The sequence below is a fragment of the Canis lupus genome, chromosome 2 (genome assembly GCF_003254725.2).
Source record: "Canis lupus dingo isolate Sandy chromosome 2, ASM325472v2, whole genome shotgun sequence".
Classification (NCBI taxonomy): Eukaryota; Metazoa; Chordata; class Mammalia; order Carnivora; family Canidae; genus Canis; species Canis lupus.
The window spans coordinates 47,508,745-47,534,686 of record NC_064244.1 but is presented as its reverse complement, the minus strand read 5'-3'; the positions used below and the strand labels follow the sequence as shown (position 1 = coordinate 47,534,686).

The window sequence follows — 25,942 nt, the reverse complement described above, 5'->3', positions numbered from 1 at the left end:
TGATTTAAAATTAATGTTTTCATTATGGAACTAATGGATCACATGCTATTTCTAGTTTAATTTTTTGAGGAACCTCCATACTGTTTTTCCACAGTGACTGCGCCAATTTACATTCTCACCAACAGTGTGGAAAGTTTTCTTTTTCTATACCATGTTCACCAACATTTGTTATCTCTTTTCATTCTAGTCATTCTGATAGCTGTGAGTGACTTCTCATTGTGGTTTTGCTTTGATGACAACTTTCTGATGGCTCCTTATTCCTACCAAACAAAATCCAAATTTCTAGCTTTCTACAGCTGCCATAACTACCACAAATTTATTACCACAGTTCTATAGATTAGTAGGAGTCCAGAACAGTCTCACTGGACTAAAGTCAAGGTGTGTCAGCAGGGCTGCATTCCCTGCCAAAGGCTCTAGGGGAGAACCTGTTTTTTGCCATTTCCAATAAATAGAGGCTATCTTCCTCTGTCTTCAAAGCAACAGCACATTGAGTCTTTCTGACATTGCATCACTTTGACCCTCTCTTCCACCTTTTTTTTTTTTTTTAAGATTCTATTTATTTATTCATGAGAGAGAGAGAGACTGGGGCAGAGACACAGGCAGAAGGAGAAGCAGGCTCCATACAGGGAGCCTAACATGGGACTCCATCCCGGGTCTCCAGGATCACGCCCTGGGCTGAAGGCGGTGCTAAACCATTGAGCCCCCCGGGCTGCCCTCTCTTCCACTTTTAAACACTCTCACGATTACCTGGATCATCCCCCTTACACTCAATCATTGGATGAGCAACCTTAATTCCACTTTGCAATGTAACTAAACTTATCTGTAGGGGACACAGCATATTCATAGGACCCAGGGATTAGGACATGGACTTCTTTGGGAGATGAAAGGGATTATTTTTCCTACCACATTTATCATATGGCATACCACCAGGTCCTATACAACCCAACTGTTATTTGGCACACAGTAGGCAACGAAATAAATGTTTCTGAAGTAATGTTCCTCTCACTACCCAATATTCATTGAAATAAAATAAATTATTTGTTCTGAGTACCGGAGGTTGTTTAGCAGCACCCTTGGCTCCTACCCATTGAATCAGAGTAGTACTTCTCAGCCATGTGACAATAAAAAGTGTCTTTAGACAAGGCTGTAAGTGCCCTTGGGGGTGGAGGAACAACACTCAGTTGAGAACCCCTATTAAACATGGACCTATTGTTTGCATCAGAAGGAAATGTAGCTCCACTTAACTCACACAAGGACATAAAAGTCATTTTTATTATAATGGGTTAAGAAACTCATTAGTTTCTTCAATGCATTTTCTTGCAGCTCAGAAAAAAAGTGGAGGGGAAGAAATTAAGTTTAAGAGTTTAAGTTGAAACAAAGTCACAACACCTGGACAGTTTCTGTAACAAAATCTCTCCCTTTTTACATCAATTTTATTTTAAAGTGCTTTATTTCAAGGGCACAGCTCCCAAAAAATCATATGACTCATTAATATGATATTCACATACATTATCACACATGAGATATAAATATAAAATTGTGCGGAGCACTATTAAAGTCTGTCACAGATCATTTCACCTTGCTCTTCAGGTTCATATAAAAATGAATTAAAATGGCTAGGATATAATGACAGCCAAACCATTTAATAAGTAAATTCCTTAGTTTAATAAATTCCCTTTCAGCAGAAGTAATTTTTATTTTTTAACATATCACTAGATACAGGAGAATTAAACTATTTTTAGGTGGTTTTAAATTAATGTAAAGGGACATGTTCTTTCCTCTGTTTGCTTCATATGACCCTGAATCGTGGTTTTGCACCTTAGCTTTTGATATAAGCCGTCTTTATCTCAGTTAGGCTGAGACCATAAAATTGAAACAATTGCTTTCAATACGCTGTTTGAAAGAACAAGCTGGAGTGTTATTAGATTGATCTACAAAATACCCTTTTGAAAGGAAAATAAACCTGGAATTCTTAGCATTAAAATAGCCAAAATCTTATGCCTCTGATTTTCAAACAATACTATCTTTGGTGTTTTTCAATTAGCATTTCTCTCTCTCTCTTTTTAAGATTTTACTTAATAGAGAGAGAGAGAGAACATGCAGTGGGGAGGACGAGAAGGAAAAAGAGAAGCCGACTCCTCACTGAGCAGGGAGCCTGATGCAGGACTTGATCCCAGGACCTAGGGATCTTGACCTGACCCAAAGCCAGACACTTAACTGAGTCACCCAGGTGCCCAGCATTATTCTCACTTTCAAATGAGATTTTTAAACAATTCTCTAGTTAAGTGTTCAGTTTATCTTAAAAATTACACAATGACAAATCTGCAAGTAAAATAACCTCAGAAATATCATTAATGAGTATTAAAATACACTTTAGGCTACAGTAATTAAAATAGGCTGGTCAATGTACTATAATGTGGAGTTCTGAAATAAATCCGGGCAAACCTGGCAGTGCGGTATCGGATAAAGGCAGCACTTCAAAACAACAGAAAAAGACAGGCTTCTGATTAGTTCTGTGAAAGAGGCTAGCCATATCTAAAACAAGCTGACACTCTACTTCACTCCTGTAGCAAAAAACAAATTCCATTTGGATTAAAACATTTAAATGAAACAAAAAGACCTGTAAAAACAAAAGAAATTGGGATCTTGAGTGTGGGGCAGCCATTCCCTGCACACCATAAAGCACCAGCTCGGAAAACTCACTGACCTAACAGAGACCTCTCCAAGAGCAGTGCAGGTCTGGACTGATCACACCCCAGAAGCTAACTGTTCATCTTTCAAAAGAGGAGTCTGACGAATGGGGGTGCAGGTGAGGAAACCCCCTGAGAGCAATAAGAGCACATCTGTGAAAGGAAGCAGAAACCACAATCTGCAAGGCTGTACTAGGACTCAGAAAACAAACTACCCTCAATTGTGATACACAAGACAAGCGATCTAAACCCATACTCTTTAAACAGCTCATTTAGATCCATGTGTTCCAAGAGAGGACAACTGAGGAGCTGATCCAGTGGTACTGCAAGGTCTTGTGTGTTAAAATTAAGACCAGTTACTGTCTTTTTACAAATTCTGATGGTTTACAAATTCTGATCAACCCCTGACAAGATCATTCTGTGACTAACTCTAGCACTCTAAATCTGATAAAACCTCTCCATGATTTACCCACTGGGACATGACCCACAGTTCCACAAAGTGTGCACTTTCCTTTGCAATGAAAAGCTCATCAATTTAATTTTGTCTTGGTTTAAAAAACAAAAAGCAAAAAACAAACTGAATGAAACACGGATGAAGAATTAAGAGCTCATTTCTGTATCTATGAAGAGCATGTTCAGGTTTTTTATTACTAAGGAACTACTCTGAACTAGGTGGCAGAGAATAATAACTATTTTTTAATATTAATGAATTCTGTGGAGTTAAGTAAGGAAGGATGGTCTCTGCTCCATGATCTATGGAGGAGAGTGACACTATCTTGGGGAATTATCTGCAGGGTCACTCATGTTATCTAGGGTGAATGGTGGCTGTTGTTTGGGACCTCAGCTGGGGAATAAGACCTACATTCTCCTCATGGACACATGGTACCCAGGTTCCAAGAACGAGTCTCCATAGGGAACAAGGTGGAAGCTCCATCTTATGATCTGACTCAGCAGTCATAAAGCATCATCAAGACTGACCAATTTCAAGGGCAAGAAATACAGGCCTAACTTCTGAATGAAAAAGAGTGTCAAAGTCACATTGTAAGAACAGGATGTGGAATGGAAGGTGTTGTTATGGCCATTCTTGGAAAATACAATGTATCAGAGAACTCTTATTTTAGAGCAAAAGCAGGGGCACCTGGGTGGCTCAGTGGTTGAGTGTCTGCCTTTGGTTCAAGGCGTGATCCCGGGGTCCTGGGATCGAGTCCCACATCAGGCTCCCCGCAGGAAGTCTGCTTCTCTCTCTGTCTCTCTCATGAATAAATAAATAAATAAAATCTTAAAAAAATAATAAAGCAAAAGCAAACAACCAAATAAAATTTCTAGTAGAAAAATGAGAGGGAAAAGGTAAGAACAAGTCATTCATCAAACAAAGGAATATAAAGGAACGACAAACATCTGGAAAATGCTCAGCCTTGCTCATAATTAGCGAAGGTACATAAACAATAAGCTACTGCTTTGTAACTAGCATACTGTGCAGGGTATGGAATGACTCACACACCACCCACGTGCACATTAGACTTCAACTGTTAGCTGTTTTCCTTGAAGGAAGAGGCTTGCCTTTGAGAAAATGTCTGTCAAATAATCTGTCAGCCATCCTTCCACGTTCAAACGGTGTTGCAGGAAAAAGACAGTTAATTCAGCTCACGACTCTATCGCAAAGTACTTTTCCCCAAGACAACCACTGTCACAAAGAACATGCCCATTGTGACATAGAGAATATTTAAGAGAGGCATACTCAAGAGTGGCAACTGAGTAAAACTGGTAATCCGTACTACTTCATCAAAGACGTGCCTAAATGAAACCGGCTTTAAAAAACAAAACCTGTTGAGTACATGGTAGTAAGAAACATGACGGCTACTAGCAGAGTTTGCTGCCATTGCCTTTATTGAGGCTCAAGAGCCAGCAGTTATACCTGCCTCCGCTGTTGCACCACCAGTGCAGAAGTCCACATGATGAAAAGAAAAGTAACAGCTTAGTACAGTAAACAGTATCATCATTCATAAGACTGATTCATAGTATCAGTTATGGAACAGTAATAATACTCTTAAAAGGGTTTCAGGAACCCCTAGTTGTTTGTGAACTGTACTTTAAGAAGTGCTGCCCAACACATGCAGGCAATGGAGATCCATCCAATGGAATGTCATCAAATGCAGCTATTAAAGGAAATGATGCAAATGTAAAGGCACGCACAGGGAAGTATGCCCAGGTATCTACTATATTTAAATATGACCAAGGAGCATAATAGAATGGAGAGCATTTCTTACTTAGCAACTACATACAAATGTTTATATGATGTAAATAAAATCTTTGGAAAGAAACATCACGTTACAAAAGGCTGCCTTTGGGAAAGGGTATTTCCTATCATGTAATTAATTCTGTGGGTTTTAAAACAATATGTTACTTTTATAATTTAACAAAAAAGATCTTCAAAATAGGAACTTGCTACAAAGAATAATCCTTTGAAAAGGCTTCTTAATTTTGCCTCCCTCAAGATAGGCCCCTTAAAAAAAGCAGAAGGGAAAAAGGAATAAAAGAAAGTCTAATGTTCACTTAAGTTACTTAAGTAATATTACTTACTTAAGTTACTTAAGTAATGTTACTTAAGTTACTGAAAATATATTCTCCCAAATGAGGCCATATTCTTCACATATAAAGATGAAGACTTTCTTTAACGTGGAGTCAGTACCACCATGCCCAAGTTTCCAAATGAACAGAGGCAAAGTTCCTTAATTCTTCCTGATTAAGGTTCTAAGTAACAAGTCAGATAAATAAATTCAATTCAAGAAGTAATGAGGTTGCCTGCTTTCTAAAACTCAACAACAATATTGAGGTCAGCAAGCAATCAATCTGAGGTCTTAATCAAAAACAGAAACTCAGGAATCATCACTTTATTTAGTTTCAAGGGCATTTTCAAAGGAATTTTCTTTTCCAGTATCTTTTGATTACGATTATGTAGCCTACTGTGAAAGACCTTAACCTCGGGATCTCAAACTATTTTTTGATTAACATTTTAGCTTGATCACAGGAAGAACTGCTTTCTCAGGAGGATGCTTGGTTATCAATTTGTATCTTTATTACATCTCAGTTGGATTATTTCAATTCACTGTTTCCCATCCTCTTAGACTGTTTTAATGTCACTTGCAAAGTCTGCAGTTTTTAAGAGCTGAATTACCCATTAAAACAGTGTATTTCTAAGATTTGGTAAGTTTAACATCGATTTTGAGAGTCTCATTTATAAGAAAAGCTATGTTCAATCTACAACTTTAAAATATTCACTTTATACACACACACACAGTCAGCCTTAAGTTATGTGTCTTATGACAACCGTTTTTACATTTCAGTATCATCTGGAAATGAAGATAAGGATGCATTAACAACAGTATTAAAAGGTAGTTGAACTTAGGGAACATAGACTCAGGGCAAAGCATACATAAAAACAAGTAAATACTCTCAGGAAACTGACTTTGTAATAAGCTAATGGTATTAAAATATATTAAAGAATATGTATACATTACTGATGGACACACATCCGAAGACAGGTCCTGTAGGTACACATAATCACTAGTGGAGGAAATATTAATTATAACGATCTATGTTTTGCACATGATGAGCATACAAAAATGTTGAATAAATACAAAAGACAAATATATTTTGAAGATGCTACTCTTGCTACTGTGTTAAGACATTCTCTTCAACACTGGATTTAACTGGCAAGTTGATTATGATGTTGGTTGGTATAGTCTCGATTCTTGTGCTTAGTGTTCTCTGAGCTTCTTAGACCTGTGAGCTCAGAGTTGTCATTAAATTTGGAAGAAATGTGGCCATTATATCTTCAAATATTTCTTTTGTTCTCCCTTTTCTCATTTGGGGACTTGAACTACGAGTACCTTAGGCTGCTTGAAGATGTCCTACATAGTTTACACCTCCATCTGTCTTTTTTTCTGTTTCATTTTGGAGAGTTTCTAACTTCTGTGTCTTCAAAATTCACTAATCTTTTGTCCCACAATACTTATCTACATTAACCCCACCAGACATTATAGATTTTAATTCTTACAGGTTCATTTCAGTCTTTTTAAAGTATCCTCAACATCTCTATTTAACATACTCCATCTCTCTTCTAACTTCTTAACACAGAGAACAGTTACAAAAACAGTTTTAATCATCTTTTCCCCAACATTTCTACCATATGATCTATTCTTGAGTAGTTACAATTGATTGATTTCCCCCTCTCAGTATGGATATCTTCTAGTTTCCCTGCTTGCCTTTAGGTCTTTATTGAATGCCAGGCATTATACATTTTGCCCTGTTACTGGAAATTTTTCTAAGACTATAGTCTTGAGTTTTGATCTAGGACATGGTTACACTGGTTGGAAACAGTTTGATCTTTTTAGATTTTTGCTTTAACCTTTCTTTGGTAGAATCAGAGCAATAGCTCATCTGGGGATAATTTTGTACCAGCACTGACATACACTTCTGAATCCTCTACCTAACACCCTATCATTTTTGAGGTTTCCATTCTGACAACAGGATCTATTCCTGTGTCTGTAAGTTCCCCCAACAGTCCTTCCTGGAAGTTCTTCCCCGGGCCGGGGGTAACTTCTACACTTGTGTGTGCTGATCAGTACTAAAGACTAAAAACTAAAGACTCACAAGGGACCCTCTAAAGATCTGGCAAGTTCTAAAGGGGCTGCTCCCTCTTCTCTGATAACTTGAGCCTCTTTGGTATCCTCAGACTGCCAGTTCCATCTCCTCAAATCAAAGAGACTACTGGACTCCCTGTGTTACTCCCTGGAACTCTCTCCAGGAAAATAAACTGTGACAGTCAGACGGCTCATGAGGTTTGTTTTCTGTTTCTCATAAATCATTATTCTTCTAATTCTGGTTTCTCATATCTTTAAAATATTTTGCTTCATATGTTTATTTTGTCTTTTCTTTTTACTTATTATCTCATATGGAAGAACAATTTCAATGTCTATTATTTCCATCTTTGTAAGAAACAACTCCAATTTAACAAATTTAGAGTCTCAGGACGCCTGGGTGGCTCAGCAGTTGAGCATCTGCCTTCAGCTCAGGGTGTGATCCCGGGGTCCAGGGATCAAGTCTCACATTGGACTCCCTGCAGGGAGTCTGTTTCTTCCTCTGCCTCTCATGAATAAATAAATAAAATCTTAAAAAAAAAAAAAATTTAGAGTCTCCAAAACAAAGGAAATTGCATCTGTCTAAAGCATTCATGATACAGGGAAAGGCTTCTCTCTTTAATCTCCCCTCACACCTCATCTTCAAATGTCATCTCCCTACACATTCAATTCACACCAGCATCCTACCTGACACATAGCTCAATGACTGCATGCTGAATGGATACTTTCATTTAATGGTTCAAGAAACTAGAAAAATGTGAATTAACCTGAGAGTCATCCTTTTACTTTTTAGGCCCCTGAGAAGCAAACTGGAAAGGAATCTTTGGAAACACTAGCATGCTAAAAACACACACTCTTGCTATGGAAGCCACAAAAGATAGATAATAATAATTCTCAGGTGAATTGGGGGGAGAGGGGTGAAGGCAACAAGTACAACCTCAAGGTTCTCTAACCTTTGGGCACTAGCCCATTGTCTCCCTGAGCCCGCAGGTGCAATTTTACTATTTCTCTCAGCCAGTCTACGTGTCATTTGGCTGGCGGCAAGGGAAACACTTAAGTAACTGGCTATACTTAAAAACAGTTTGGTTCTAAGTGCTTTAAGGTTTGCTCACTACTCGAGACACATAAAGCCTATAGGCCAAGTAAAGCCAAGTGAAGAAAAATTAGTCAGGATGGGGAGAGAGCACATTCCTATGTGTGTGAAAAAAATCAAAAGATCTACATCTAAATCCTACAGGAGAAAGTACTATAAAAGTCAAGAGATTACTTTCAATTACTCTTTAATTAGCCTCTCTAAAGAAATCTTATAAAAGGTATATATAACCTCTTCCATAAAATGTATATTCTCACCCAAACCTGCATACAATCTCATTGGTGTTTTTCAAACTCCTCCAGAAGTCAATTCACAGGCAGAATGTCAGGCTAAGAATTTCTGCCTAAATAAATGGAATATTGGTCCTAAAATTTACTTTCTCCTCCAGCTCCTGAATTAACAGTTCTGAAATGAGGGTCCATGGATGCTCCCAAACCCAAATGCGCACTTGACATTTTCTCAAGTCTTTATTTATACATGGTTATTAGAAGAACCTTATTTTTAGGCATTGATACATACACTGAAACATTTTTTTCTGAGAATAGGTATGATATAAACACAGAAAACGTCTTAAAAATCTCTAGTTTCCTTTTTAATTTTTATTTATTTATGATAGTCACACAGAGAGAGAGAGAGAGGCAGAGACACAGGCAGAGGGAGAAGCAGGCTCCATGCACCGGGAGCCCGACGTGGGATTCGATCCCGGGTCTCCAGGATCACACCCTGGGCCAAAGGCAGGCGCCAAACCGCTGCGCCACCCAGGGATCCCAAAAATCTCTAGTTTCAAAAAAAAAATCTCTAGTTTCTATGTGTCATATAATTTGTGGTAGACTTATGCTAATTACTTATGCCAAATATACTAAATGATTGCTATTCACTCAAAACATTGATTACAAGTTACAAAATAAATTTTTACAAGAAAGGTGTCCTTTGGTGTATTGTCAAAGCAATAAAAATCTTGAAGACTAAAATCCACATGAACAACTTCACTGAATAATCAGGTTAATAGTTTAGAGTGTTTTCTTGATTTTATATATAGACCACCAATATGATGGACCACAAGACACAGAATACACAGTTCCTGCTAGGACTAATTAGCTACAAAGTCAATTAGGAAAACTGTGTCTGTGTAGCACTACAGCTATTTTCCCACTGGTACTAATAAGCTGCAAGATGAGGAAAGAGGTAGTAGGTTATAGATCTAGATTTGTTTCAAGAATGAAAAGAGGAGAGGACTCTGTGATCTTAAGGCAGAGGGAAACAGATCCAATGACACAACACTCACCAAGGTGAATATAGCCGTCCAAGGACCCAAATAAAACAGGGGTATATTTTGAGAGTGAATCTTTTCAAATGAAAGGTAAAACAGAAAAAAATTTCAGTTATTTGCTTTTATATACTATTGGCTAACCGATTTTCTTAAGGTGTTTTAAATATGACAAATGAAAGAGAATGCCATAGCTAAAGAAACATTAATATGAAAAAAATAAAAATAATAATTAAAAAAAGAAACATTAATATGTAATACAAGAAATGTTTACTCAACAAAGCTTTACTGAAATATACAAAAATGTACATACATACATATCCAAAGATAAGTGACACATGGTGCCCAATTTCAGGGAGATCAGATTTGAGTTACAAGGTTATATAAGGTGGTATGGGCAGTTGAGACATAGAGAAAAGATGCTACATAAGTCCAGGAGAGACAACGATTATTTCTGTAACTAGGCATGGGTGGGAAGGGTGATCAGTGAGTGGTCATGAGGAAAATAGTAAATAAGTAAGCTGAGCAAAGGGAAAGAAGGTGAAGGGGCTACTCTACATGTAAGGACTCATCTGAGTGCTCTACCAGAGGCAAGAAACGTGTAACATGTACAGAGACAAGTCAACTGGTTTAGGAGACAGAGTGGAGAAAAGGAAGACAGGGTTCAAAAGGATGGATGGAATGACAGTGCAGAAATCTATACAATACTGTCAGGGAGTTTAATTCCTATTATAGTGGTTCACAACCCTGACTGGACACCAAAATAACATGTGAAGCTTTTTTTTTTTTTTTTTTTTTAACATATGTAAGCCTGATTTCCAGGTCCACAAATTTAGTAGGTCTAACATAGGGAGGCAAAGGCTATGTTTTGCTCAAAGATAATAGCACCAGAAAAACAAGAAAATCTAAGTTAAAAGATGGGAAAGTTTGTGAAAGTAAGTTTGTACAAAGACCATAAAAATAAGAATAATTATGGGGCTCCAAATAAAGGTACAAAACACAATTTCCAGGAGACACGGGATGGTTAGTAAGGAAGAAGAAGAGGCTGTGATGACAGAGAAATGTCAGAGTTCAGGATTTTGGGTGAGGATCAGTTCTAAATAAGGATGAAGCCAAGATGTAGCAAGAAAGTAGAGGTGAAAAATATAATGGAACTGGGCACAGCAAGAAAAAGCAACAAAGTTCTCTAAAGTCATAACCAGCATGACAATGCACACAAGCTGAATAAGAAAGAATAGTTTCAACAATTCCGTATCTACCCTGACTACTGAATGTAATAGGGCAAGGATTCTCAAAAGGCAGTTCAGAAACTACCAATGGACTAATCTCATAATATTATCTGAAGAATAAAAATGTCTTTTGTAGGTGAATTTCAAGATTGTTGTTAATTAACTAAGAAAAACACAAAACCTTATTAGTGATGGCCAAATAGAATTCTTAGTTTTATTTTATTTTTATTTTTATTTTTTTTTTATTGGTGTTCAATTTACTAACATACAGAATAACACCCAGTGCCCGTCACCCATTCACTCCCACCCCCCGCCCTCCTCCCCTTCTACCACCCCTAGTTCGTTTCCCAGAGTTAGCAGTCTTTACGTTCTGTCTCCCTTTCTGATATTTCCCACCCATTTCTTCTCCCTTCCCTTGCCAAATAGAATTCTTAATACTAGCTCTGATGAGTCTTTCTAGAGGCAAATAAGAACAGGTAAAACAATCATCCACTGGTTCTCAGTGATCAAAATCATGCTGGGAAAGTTTATAACTTCCTAATTCAACCACCAATACAGGGTGCCCTGCTAACATTACATTCTGATTGAACATTTTTAGAGCAATATTACAGAACATTTTCAAATGATAACAAGGTAACTTTCCCTCTGACAATGTATTCTCAAGTCTACTAAGTAAAAGCCTAAGGAAAGTTGATTTTAATAGGCAAGTAAAATTTCTCACGAGTTGATAACAGGAGCAACTAGGGGAGGAGGAAACGGGAGGTAAGAGGAGGTGAAGGCTAAGGCAGTCTATCTCCTCTCAACAAGAGGGAAAAGCGGTTAGCTACCTATAGGCTCTGATTTTCAGACAATTCCATTCCCACACTGCCGTACTCCTGTCCCTCTCTGATCCAGTGCTGTATCTGGCATTAGTAGCACAAGGGACAACACTCACTCAAAGGCAATAAACAAGACATGCTCAGAATTTATTACACTTGACCATGAGACTTAGGATCTGGTTATGAATTTATCATATTAAATGTAACTCAACCTAAAATGCAATTAATCTGTTTAGATGTGCTACAGCCAAAGCAGAAGACTGTGATGTTAGGTTTGCTATGTCCTGTGACCTACAGATAGTTGGTTCCATCCAAAATTTAGCTTAGATAGGCTGTAGATTCTGTTTGACCTATATAAGGGACAAGTTAAAATTTAAAACCCTTGCTAGCTAGTCACATAAATACTTGAGTCTATTGAAAGCTAAAGACTAGATTATAAATCAGTAAATATTCACCTGCAGATCTCACTCAGCGAACACAACTTAAAGTACATGTTAAAATGATATTTTCATTGGTTTGTAATATGGCATAAATGTTCTCAATTCTAATCTACCTCTTGAGAGAGATAATGGGAAGTTGAAAAATGAAAAATAATAGCTCATATTGTTGGACTAGACATAAGATAGCTCTCAATTTTTCTTTTAAAATACATTAAGATAAATATAAGGGGAGAAGAAATGTGTGGGAAATATCAGAAAGGGAGACAGAACGTAAAGACTGCTAACTCTGGGAAATGAACTAGGGGTGATAGAAGGGGAGGAGGGCGGGGGGTGGGAGTGAATAGGTGACGGGCACTGGGGGTTATTCTGTATGTTGGTAAATTGAACACCAATAAAAAATAAATTTAAAAAAATAAAATAAAATAAAATAAAATAAAATAAAATAATAAAATAAAATACATTAAGATATATTCCCATATGTGTACATAAAAGATGAAAAATAAATTCACTTCAAGTACAAATCATCTTGAAAACTGTTAACAGTTCCCAAAATGATTTTTCTCTTGAAAAAACTAAGCAAACAGAAGGCTTGCAAAGGTCTATAACACGAAGGAAAAAAAGAGAGAAAAAAGTTATTGTCAATGAAGCAAGGGCTATATTCATAAACTGAATTATTAAAACAGTAAAAATATATTTCTAGGAACACTGCATATAAAACTTCCAAGTTTCATGAATATGCTACAAATTTAAAACTAATGTGGTATTTATTACTTACTCTAAATCTTCATAAACTTGATAATAAATATTAGACATAATTATACATAAATAATTTCTTTGGACTATAAGCTCCGTTCACTGCAATATCCTCAATTTCAAAAATAGTGTATCATGTAGTAAGCATTCAATAAGTATATAAAAAACTTAAAATAATACTTACAATAAATACCCAATGTTACAAAATAATGACCGTCTTTGTGAATTATCATTAATGTTCTCCCTGAAATTGCTCTCTCTCAATGGACATTCCTCAAGTTCTAGCTCTTGATTAAGTTTTTTCAGTAACTGCAAAGTATATTTAACTGTTAAAGTAAATGGACAAATTAACAAACCATTAGTTTCCAAGCCATGCTTATCACAGGGACACGACAAATAACACTTAACTTTACAGATCTAATTCCAATTTCAGTGACCTATGGTTGCTGAGCTATGTTTTAAGCTGGTATATCTTTCCCGCAAACATGGTAGTTCCCATTCACTGTGCAGTTTCAGCAAAATGGTGTGTGGGATTTCTCAAAACATTTTTAAAAAGCTATAGAAATTTTAGAAATTAAAGTCATAAAGAATGGGTCAGACTGGGAGTCAAGAAAGCTCAGTTCTCATTTTGTTCTTTCCCAAAACCTGTAACTCTGGAGTAAGAGGGAACTTCTCTGTGCCTTGGTTTCCTCATCAGTATCTGGCCATAAAACTGTTACAGGGGTTAATAAGACTCTAAAAAAAAATCCTTTGAAAAAAGGATAATGTTTATCATGTAGCTATATTATTACTTCAAAGTCCTGTAAAATGATGATGTTTGGATAGACCATTACTTGTGTTATGCTCCACTAGCACAGGTAAATGAGAAGTTAGTGTACTTTTGTTTTTAAAGATTTATTTATTTTAAAGAGAGAGCAAGGGATTGAGTGTAGCTAGGGTGGGAAGAGCGGGGCAGAGAAGGAGAAAGAATCTCAAGCAGACTCCATGCTGAGCACAGAGTTTGACGCAGGGCTCAATCCCATGATTCTCACTCAGATCACGAACTAAGCCAAAAAATCAAGAGTCAGACACTTAACCAACTGCAGCACCCAGGCACCCCAAAGTTAGATAGTTTTAATAATGTTTAAGCTTATATACTGACATTACCACCTAAAGCATCTAGTAAGTATATATGAAAGAAGCAGATCACCAGAACATTTCTGGGGCTTGAACTGAAAAAATTTGACTTAAAAGTAGGATCAGAAATACCTCATTAACATAATTTTACCTACTATATCAAATGTTTTATTAATAATGCTTTCTTAGCCAGTAACATCAAGTTGCCAGAAAGTATTAATAGGCTCAAAAACTTTTATCTGGAAAATATATCTATCATAAATGTCTCATAAGTCACACGTCACAAGAAAGAAATTATAAGCAACTTAAAATGTTAATGTATTAGCTTAATTCTTTATGGAAGAGGTCACACAATTACCATTTTACTCCTGGAGCAAAGTGGATAGGGAAAGACCTTAGAAATGAAATGAAATGCTTCAGCTGCAATGGACCTTCCATTAGTTCCCCCCAAATAAGCAGTATAAATAGGAGCAGGATCAGAGAGCAAGATCAAGATGTGTGGAAAGCTGAATAGCTTTCCTGAATGTAAATTTCATCCTTATTTTAAAACAAACTATGAGAATGCTCATAAATACATCAACCAAAGTCACCTGGCACATGCAAATCATCCACTTTTCTGAATTACAGTCACTGCTGCTATCCTCTGCTAAGCAGCTACTGAAATGCAGACACCACATTTTAGGGACTTGAAGACAACTACAGCAGTAAGTAAATCAAACTTTTAATTATGTAATTGGGGAACTAGAAAAGTAGTTATACTTTTTCTTCCTTGTAAGTAAACATTTTCATTTTAAAATGAAAAACTCTTTGACACTAGATTGCTTTTTCTTTTAAACAATAGTTCATAATTATCTACCAGCAGACACTTGCCCCTCTGAAATTACAACCAGGACACACCTAGATAGTTCTCAAAAAAAAAATTCTAATGTTTAAGACAGCACAGTTAAACAATGATATAATTATTTAAAAAAAAAAAAGCCCGTATTTATTTATACTGGTAACCCTGAAGATCCAGTGAAATTAATATTGTTATGTTACTGAAAAGTTACTGAAAAATTATCATGGTATTCATACTTATTCAAGGCTGAGGTGTAATCGGCATCAGACTAAGATTTAATTAAATCTAAGGCCTGGAAATCTTAGTAGAGATAATAGTATCAGTCTACATCAGAAAGCTACTGTGATGACTAAATTGAAATAAAATCAATCACTGGAAAAAATAATGGTTGTTCTGTAAATTAATATTGCCCATGATTGGAACAAGATTGATAAAATAACCAGCTCTCAAACTGTATTTAAAATCACAAAACTGAATAAAGGAACTTTAAGTTTTATTTCTGAAACTATGCTCTGACACTGCTCTTTAAAGTAATATTTCACTTACTTTCGAAATCCATTTAGGAGTAAAATTAATACTATAGGACATTACTGAGGATTCTATATAGGATGAAAAATAGATTTGAGTAGATGAACTGGCTAAGGGCCGATCGAGCAGACGAGATGACGTGAATAAAGTGTGTATAGGGATCCCTGGGTGGCACAGCGGTTTAGCGCCTGCCTTTGGCCCAGGGCGCGATCCTGGAGACCCGGGATCGAATCCCACGTCGGGCTACCAGTGCATGGAGCCTGCTTCTCCCTCTCCCTGTGTCTCTGCCTCTCTCTCTCTCTGTGTGTGACTATCATAAATAAATAAAAATTTTAAAAATCTTAAAGTGTGTATAAAAGCTGAGGAATGAATAGAAGCAGAATACCTGTTACTCATTTACAAGTTTAGAATCTTATGAAGGAAGACATTTTATTTTTTTCCGTAACATCAATTATATATTCAATGCTTTAAAAAGTGGAAGTGAGGAAAGAGAAAACTGTTAGGCTATACTGAAATGCTATCATCACTCTGGGAAAATGCCAAGGAAAATGCATTAAATTGTCGCCCAGTTTAAAAGAAGGCAGACGGAGCAGCGCAGTCTCAGGTCCACCCGAGGCCGAATGAAACCCCGCGGGTCAGTGTGGCAAATTCACGGAGAGAGTATCATGAGCAGACTGAAACAACAATCACCCGTGATTACTAGGTGTTCAGCAGTATCCCATGGCCATCGTATATATGGACTGAGTAAGTCATACTCCACCTTTGAGGGATATTACTGTTGTCCCCAAGTACAAGTCAGGCAAGAAGAAGGCACAATGCAACTAGTAACGGTGAGGCCAGGAGGCCAGAACAGATCCCAAAAGGAAATGGGAGAAAGTCAACCAATGTAGCTTTTTTATAACATATGTCAAAGTAAATATTTAAAAGTTCAAGATTAGGGATCCCTGGGTGGCGCAGTGGTTTAGCGCCTGCCTTTGGCCCAGGGCGTGATCCTGGAGACCTGGGATCGAATCCCACGTCGGACTCCCGGTGCATGGAGCCTGCTTCTCCCTCTGCCTATGTCTCTCTCTCTCTCTCTCTGTGTGTGTGACTATCATAAATAAATAAAAATTAAAAAATAAATAAAAAAATAAAAGTTCAAGATTACAAATAATTTTAAAGGCAGGATATTTGAGAGGTTTCTGATTTTGCTGTTGTTGTTCCCAGTTAACAGTTAATTTAAAGGAATTCCTATAAAGGCTTATAATCACAAAAAATTCATTGTGCAAATTCATGAAATAACGGAATGAAGCAATTTCAGGAAATCTTCTCAAAGCTGAAGACTGAATATTACAACTTAAATGAGTGCTGAGGGTCACATGTTTTCTGTAAGTGGAAGAACAAACTTTTACTCTGCTAAAACAAGAAAAAGCTATTTCAGATTAAGAATCAAACTCTACTTCCTGTCCTAGGATTACTGGGAAATAATCTGTATCAGGAGTTCACTCCGAATTTCAAAGCTCAGCTTACATTAATTTTATAACAAGGGATGAGCAGAGAGATGGAGAAATGGATGAACCGACCAAGAGATATTTTCAGATCTAAAGAATATAATAATAAGTGGTTTTCCCAAATTTTAAAAGCTATTTTTCAACTTACCATCTTTTTTCTCTTATCCTGTTCTGTGGGTGGTTCTTCATCTTCTGTGACTTTTGGTTCTTCCAGATGAGACATTAACATACAGCTACATTAAAAAAAAAAAGTTTTAAATAAATAAAAAAGTTTGTAACATGTTAAAACAAACCCTGAAAGTCACTGAGAACTTGAATGCTTCTATGTACCAAAATATGAGGAATAGCTAGATAAGTTAGATTTATACTTTTAAGACTTAATTGCAAAAATATACCTCACTTTTTAAAAAAGGGCCACACCAAAATATTTTAGAACATACTACTTGAGAATTTAGGGTAGCAAGTTATAAGAAATTTATGTATACGTGATTTTTAAACCATACATCACTTGACAAAGCAACCTGGACTCTTCATTTAAAAAAAAAATGATACTTATAGATACTTGAAATTAAAACTTCTCTTACCACCAATCTTCAAGTCTGTGATTATACGTGTTTTATAACAATAATTTAAACAATAACATCATTAAAACAATATTAATTATGCAATAATCTACTTTGTGCTCCAAATTACTATGCTACAAGGAACTTGTTCCTGAGAGCACTTGTTCTTTCAGGACAGTTATAAATCTTTTTTTTTTTTTTTTTTATCTGCACCACTGCTCTTCACCATTAACAGAGATAATAGAAATGCAGTTTCCTATTCAGTCAATAGTTTCTCTCTTCCAGGGAGACAAGAAATAAATATTGTCTAGTGAATCAAATTGATGGAATAAACCCAAACCTCACTGCTTCCTAATTTAGAATAGTAGAATTCAGTAATTTATCAGAGTCAAAGGTTCCTAACCAATAAACTGTGGCAAAGAAAGCTTGGTTTCACTTATGTTTCATAGCAAGTGCAGAGGAAACTAACTCCTGACTCAGCTGTGTAAATAACTTTTAATTCAAGGTTCAAAACAAGTGCTGACACCAGAAACTTGGTCCAGCTCACTGTTGCAGGGGATATGAGGGTCCCTTTCTCCCTATTGCCCACCATTAAAAAAAAAACAACTTTTGAAACGATGACTTCTGACGTGGTCAGCGCATACTGGTGCATTCAAATAGTATAAAACCCTTAAACTACAATCAGAAGCAGCAAGAGTTTAACTCCTAACTTACTGCAGGGTCTTAACCTCTTGAAGCTGCAATGCTTTCATCCATCACGACATAATATGATACAGCACAACTAGCTGGCCAAGGGAGTCTGGCACAAAGTCAGAAATAATGACATTATTATCCCAGCCATGATGCTATTTAGTAAAGTGAAATGTCTAGAAAACAATCTAAGTCCCAGTTTCTATTTTAGAACCGAATAATAAGAGGGAGTTCCTTCATGCTAGCCATTTTATGGCTGCTGCAGATTTGAAATCTAACTGCAGTGAATTTGTATCTCCAGGGAAGTATGCTTCATGCTGCATGAAATTCCTTCACATTACTAACTCTGTTAATTTACCTGTATAGTAAAAACTCAGTCCTCCTCTTCCTAAGTTAAATGATTTATCGCATACACAAGAGTATATTCTGAATATAAATACATTTACACATAGCATTTTTTTTTCCAGTGACTAAGAATTATTTAGAGGGCAGTATATTTTTCCTTTGCAATTCTGCAAACTGCCTTCATTTGGGTCTCTGGAAAGTGTAAACTGAGGGGAAAAAAAGTGAATTTGAAGAACCCAAAGATAAAATTCTCTCCTACAGGAAAATTTCCAATTAAAAGTCAAATCTTATTTTTTTTGACAAACATTAAAGACAGGGAATTATGTTTTACATAAAAGGCATGATGGGAATTAATAGATTTCTAATAAGCTAAGATATGTGGGCAATAAATGTAATAATAATAAAAGTCTAAAATAGGGACAACTGATATGTGAACGTAGGCAGCCAGCCACCTCTCACATCTTACATTCACTAACTAGGTCTGGGAACTCTAGCCAGCTAAATCAGAATCTGTCCCAACAACAAACTCCAACCAATGAAACACAACCAATAGTGTTAGCACACAACATGATACCCTTTAAATCATTTCTAATTTAAAAGGTTCATTTAATCTAAACAAATTCACTTCTGAATGTCACAATAATACTAAAACTGACAGCATTATTCAATTGGTCCCTGAAGTGGACACTTCAGTTGGTCACGTAACTGTCCTCCTTCCTTAAAAAAGCCCTAAATATGTCCAGTTCCTTCCTCTTTCATGCCTTTATATGCTTCCATGTTACCATTTACATCAGCAAAAGCTGATCCCAGCCCTAGTGATAGTGGCTTGACATGCAATCATGGCAATCGTATTCTGCTAATCATGATTGCTTTCAATAGGTGCATGTTTAAGAAACTCTAGCCACTTATACATGAAAATCCTGGTTCACTCCTCTTTCTACTTCCCAAACTTTGGCAAGCGGTTGTCAATTTCATTTCCCAATGTGCCTAAAAACAAAATAGTATTTCAAAAAAAAAAAAAAAAAGGCAATCACTCTAACTGAAAACAAGTAGAAGGGAAATCTCAAGCCTCATTAATATAGTTTCCTGGTTTAAATATATTTTCCTGGAATTAAACTTGACTAGTGAAAATACAAACATGTAAAGAAATCAATACAAAACAATGAAAATGGACCACTATTTTATGCCTTATACAAAAATTAACCCAAAATGGATTAAACACTTGAATGAAAGACCTGAAACCATCAAAATCCTAGAAGAAAACAAAAGTGATAAGCTCTTTGGGTGATGATTTTTTTTTTTTTGGATCTGACTCCAAAGTAAAGGAAACAAAAGTTAAAACACACATGTGGAATGATACATCAAACTAAAGACAAAATTCAGAGAGAACAGAATGGTTGTTGCCAGAGTCGGGAGAGTGGTAGGGAGTAGACAAAATGGGTAAAAGGGATCAATGATGCAATCTTCCATAAAATAAGTCAGTCATGGAGAAATAATACATAGCACGGTAACTATAGTTAGTAACACTGTATTGCATATCTGAAAGGTGCTTAGAGAATTAACCTTAAAAATCCATATCACAAGAAAAAATATTTATTTAACTGCATATAGTGATAGATGTTAACTAGACTTACTAAGGTGATCATTTTACAATAAACACAAATATTGAATCACTATGTTGTACAACTAAAACTAATATAATATTACATGTCAATTATACCTCAATTTAAAAAAAAAAAAGAAAAAATCCCAGATATTTAATCTTTGAAAATAGATTCTAAGTGGATTCATTTTATATACTATTCTTAAGAAATACCAGTATCAAGACAGTAACAGCCAACTGTTAACTACCCAGCTATCTTGGAAGATAAACTTTTCTACTACATAAAAAGTGGTACATCATAAAAGCAAATAAAAATGCATCTCCATTTTTCCCACATAAAATGTTACCTTTAATTTTTAAAAGCATATGAAAATAGTTATGAATACGTATTAAAGCACAAAAATAAATATAAGTTGTTAGGTGTAAGCACCATAATCTTAAACAAATTTATATATGTCACATCCCCCAAACTATAAATACTTGTCAAATGTCTAGCCACACCCACCTGTCATCAATTCCTGTCAATCCTTTCTCTACAATCTACCTCAAAGTCACATCAACAATAGTGTAACAGCTACCTGAAGGGCTTCTCCATCTTCCAGGCAGTACGTTCTCAATTTTTAAAGGGCATGTGAATCATCCAGGGTTCCTGTTACAATGCAGGTTCTACTGTCCTAGCCTCAAAAATTCTAATATAATGGATCTGGCCTGGAGAAGGGAAATGTGCACTTTTAACAAGCATCCCAGGGTGTTTCAGTGGTCAAAGACCACTCAGTGTGAGCCTTTGCACCCCTCTCCATCATCCTCTACAATGCATTCAAGGCACCCTTCTGAACTAGAAATCTGTTCTTGGCATGTCCACGCTTTAAAACTGCCAATGAACCTCCAGTGACTATACACCCTAGTCCAAGACCTTTTCGAGTTACTTTACTAGTTGGCTCTAATCCACTAATATATTCTCAGAAGTTATTCTCAGTTTCTTCAGAACCCTTCTTCTTCTGTAGCTGGTACTGCCCCACTGGTGCCTATTTCCATCTCTAGGTAGTAAACTCCTGCAGGATAGAGCCTCAGCTGCTTCCTCACATAGCACAATGTCTGGCATAAAGAAGTCTGAATAAAGAGATGATGTCAACCTGGTTTCCTTATTGGGGTTAAATGTATCACTTTAACTGGACCACAGGATGCTGAGATAACTGGCAATAATATGTGAATAATATGTGAATTTGTACACTGAGTACAGCAGATTGCCCTCCCCAATGTGGGTGAGTCTCAATCAGCTGAAGACCTGAACAGAACAAAAGATCTAATTAAAAGAAACTCACACTCTTTGCCTGTCTTTTAGTTGAAACATCAGTCTTCTCTGGCTTTGTGACTCAGACTAGAACTTACACCACTGGCTCTCCTGCTTTTCAGGCCTTTGAACTTATACTGAAACTATCCATTGGCCCTCCTGGGTCTCTAGTTTGCCAACTGGAGATCTTGTGACTTCTTAGCCTCCATAATTACAACAGCCAACTGTTTATAATAAATCTATTTACATTTATGTTGTTATAAACGTAATAATTTGGGCAGCCCTGGTGGCTCAGCAGTTTAGCGCCGCCTTTAGCCCAGGGTGTGATCTTGGAGACCCGGGATGGAGTCCCATGTCGGGCTCCCAGTATGGAGCCCGTTTCTCCCTCTCCCTGTGTCTCTGCTTCTCTCTCTCTCTCTGTCTCTGCCTCTCTCTCTCTCTCTCTGAATGAATAAATAAAACATCTTTAAAAAAAATAAATGTAATAATTTACACATGGCATGCTCTCTCTCTCCCTTTATATATGTATCTCCTATTGGTTCTACATGGGAAACCCTGATTAACATACTGCATATAGAAGTAAAACAACAACAACAACAACAGGGGTTTTCTTCCTTTATTCTAATTTATTCTATACTGAGAACAGAAATTCAATAGACCTAAAAATATTAACTTTCTTTGAATAAACTGCTCCAGTAAACAGGAAGAGGAAGCTGGAGGCTAAGTTAACTACATAAGTAAATATTTTATGTTTCTTGAGTGCCCTTTTCTGAAAGTCTATTTACACCCTATCATCTATCCGATGGACTATAAATTTTAGAACTCCATGTAGTTTACAAAAAAAAAAAAAAACAACCCTATGCAGTTCAGAGAATTACGGAATAGGAAGATTATCAAAGGTCTATTCTAACCTCTCATAGAAACCTAACAAAGTGATGAATAGAGTTTCTCCACCATGCTTCCCTACCCCGGGGTAAAAAGCAATCAAACAATTCCGGGGGGGAAAGAAACAGTGGTTTTTAGCTCCCAGCTACCCAGGGATCCCGGCCTTCCAGTCTGGGCCTCTGTAGTGTGAATCCCAATAATGGTCTCCTACTCAGTCTACTTTCCTCATGCCCAACATCTTCCTTTTCCAAACCAAAACTTTCTTCCTGGCTGAGCCTGGCACCATGAGTCAGAACTCCATGCAACCCCTCCACTTATCTGCTGTGTGTGTCACTGCACATTTCTGAAGCTCTGTATCCTAATTTTTAAAGTAATGAAACTGCACTCGTTTCTAGACTTTATTTCTTACAACTTCCTGATTCTCATCCCTTCTACTCAGACCATGCTATAATTTATGTCCACTTCCTATATCTTAAGTCTTATCCCTTCCTGAAGACTCTAACACGCAGTGCCTTTTTCTTCTCTTTCTTTAAAGCACAAGCTAGAATTCTACTGTTTTGTGTGCTTTGTTCAAAATATACATAATTGTCTTTACTCACTACCAGTGTTTTCATGCTGCTATTAAAACATCTTCCCCCTAAGTAAATTATATATTCTGAAGATGACTGGGAGCATTTGATTATATCCTAAATATTTCACAAATAGTTGTAAGCTTCATCACATATTATGCATAAATATATAATATTTATAGTCATGTGTCATAAATCCTATTTCAACTTTAAAAAAAGCCTGAAAGAAACTGCCTAATGCATGGTTTCCTATTTTGGTTGTAATCAGAGGAGTGTGAATGAAGTTTCTACTTCATCTGAACTCTTACATTCTTGAAAGCAAACTTACATGCCAGACACATTATGTCTACCTACGTTTAATAAGATTCAACAATATAAATTTGCACTCCATGTTTTTCAACAACATAGGATTCAAATGACCACCTTTCCCATTTCCTATAGATTCTTTATAAAGAACAAAGAAAACGGGCTCAGTGTAATACTGACATAAAGTGGCTTCAAATTTCATTAAGTCTTACTTATTATCATAATATGACACACGCTCTTTATAACAGTAAGAGAAAAGGTACAGCGATTCTGCGAACTATAAAGGATACAATGAAATGAAACTTCAAATTATAGTTATGTAAGTATGAGACTCTCAGCATTCTTGATAACATTTTAAATATTCCCCCCCAAAATGTCGTTCTCTTTTAAAACCAGTCAAGTACCACCTGACTCTAATATGCGAAGGTGCCAGGGATGCTTCTATCAGGCAAGTACAAATGCAGGATGCTTACCGATCCTCTTTTCCCCATAACCAGCCTATGGGGCAGGGGGAACTTTGTTAATAAAAAAAAAATTAAAAAAAAAAGAACATATTCAAATATCTTTAAAAAAGGAATTTACATGTTAACATACACATGGATTATTTTTTAAAACCCTGATGTCAAACACATAATTACTATTTAACTAAAGAAATCCAATTTGTCATTTCACTTCAATGACAGCTGATCTCAAGATCAAACTAACTAGAGGCAAAACAAATGCAACATTTTCTTTGTAAAAGACAGAATTAAAAAGTCACTGCATTATGCTTACATGGTGGCAGCAAGAGCCAACATGCATGCAGGACAATTAATCATTCTGCCCACCGCAGCCCAGGTCAAATGCAATCAGTTAAACGATCACCTACTCTTTGTAAGTTCCTGTTTCAGGATCTTCTGTCATGACATCATGCAGGCCCTCCACTGAGATGTTTATGATCCCACAGAATTTATCTTGGATGACACTAAAGGAAAAGAAAAGCAAAACACATTAAACTGGGGTACTTTAACAGGTAATTCCTTTTTTGCTTTTTCTTTTTTTTCTTAAGATTTTATTTACTTATTCATGAGAAACAGAAAGAGAGAGAGAGACAGACAGACAGACAGACAGGCAGAGGGAGAAGCAGCTCCATGCAGGGAGCCCGATGTGAGACTCGATCCCGGGTCTCCAGGATCATGCCCTGGGCCAAAGGCAAACGCTCAACCACTGAGCCACCCAGGCATCCCTCAAAATATATTTCTTGTAGCAGAAATTTTACCTTTCCATGTGACACTAAAAATTTCTCTTTCATTAGAGTATTAGTGTGTTTAAATACTAAAAAGGTTTGGAAAAGGAAGATGCTGGGCATGAGGAAAGCAGACTGAGTAGGAGATCATTATTGGGATTCACACTACAGAGGCCTAGACTGGAAGGCCAGGGTGCCTGGGTAGCTGGGAGGTAAAACCACTGTTGTTGTTTTTTTTTTTTCTATCAGATAGGAAACACATATTTCAATATTCTTTAACTTATTACAATAGACCTGTGTTGATTTTATAACCAAAAAAAAAAAGATACAAAAATGCTGAAGATTAAAAAATCTCTCCTCTTCTGAAGATAATGCCAAGAAAAAGAAGACGAGCTATAGACTGGGAAAAAATATTCATAAAACACACATGAGAAAGCACTTGAATCCAGAACACATCAAGAATTCTAAAAGCTCAAGAAGAAGATAACTCAGCAGCTCTTTCGCCCACGGGTAGTGCTTTAATAAAATCACCTTTTTACACTAAAAAGAAAAAGAACTACTCAATTTAAAAACTGGCAAAAACTTCAGACACCTCACTGAACAAAATGTAAAGATGAAAATATGTTCAATACTACCAGTCATCAGAGAAATGCAAATTAAAACCATAATGACATTTTAGTTAAAAGCTAAATTAAAAAGAAAGCTAAATTAGAAGACTAACAATACCAACTGCTGACAAAGACGAAAAACAATAGGATTTCTCATAATACAGCTTATAAGAATTAAACAACAACAACAACAAAAACCCCAGCACATTCATTTTAGAGAACACACTGGCAGTTTTTATAAAGTAAGCATACTCCACACGCCTCAGCAATCCCATTCCCACCTATTTACCCAAGACCAAAACAAGGAGCCTCGGATCTGTATGTAAATGTTCATGGTAGCTTTATTCATAATAATCCACAAATGCAAATGACCCAAATGCCTATCAACTAGTGAATGGCCCAACAAACTGTGGGATACTTACTCAATGAAATGGTTGTCAGTAATAAAAAGGAACTAAATATACATGCAACAACTTGGATAAATCTCAAAAACATTACTCTAAGAGAAAACTGATTCAAAATGCTACAATACTGTATGACTCCATTTATATGACTTTCCGGAAAGGCAAAATTGTTCAGTGGCTGCTCGAGAACGGGACACAAGGGAACTTTATGGGATGACAGGAGTGTTCTGGATTGACTATGGTAGCAGTTTTGCACTGTCAACATCTGTGAAAACTTCATGTGTAAGCAGTTTTACTATACGTAACTACACTTTAATGAATAAAACGAGTTTTAAAAATTGGTAGTTCTTAACCATCCACTGAAACATGAAATTATACTATTTGAATTTAAAACTGAATAAATCAGAACTCTTAGCTCCAGGGAACTACTAGAATCATTCCTACAAGACACATATCATGTTTCTCATTCTGCATTAAGATAGATGATTACTTTTTTAAATGTTCAGTAAAGTAGTACCCAAGTTACCATATTCTGGGTCATGTTCTCACCT

The 25,942-nt window shown here is 36.4% G+C and overlaps 1 protein-coding gene across 2 annotated transcripts in view; it reads right to left on the bottom strand.

Annotated features, from left to right (window-relative positions):
* The window catches only part of IPO11 (importin 11), a 200,795-nt gene that overhangs the window by 14,187 nt on the left and 160,666 nt on the right, over positions 1-25,942 (bottom strand). The window contains exons 28-30 of one of the 2 annotated variants that reach the window (XR_003136545.3): positions 24,023-24,118; positions 17,051-17,135; positions 13,115-13,256 (exon numbers count right to left, since the gene is read on the bottom strand). Coding sequence is in view for 1 of the 2 variants with exons in the window: in XM_025446993.3 (XP_025302778.1) it covers positions 17,051-17,135; positions 24,023-24,118 (181 nt within the window). In the remaining variant the exon portion in view is untranslated. The remainder of the gene's footprint in view (positions 1-13,114; positions 13,257-17,050; positions 17,136-24,022; positions 24,119-25,942) is intronic. The other variant, XM_025446993.3, reaches the window with a different exon arrangement.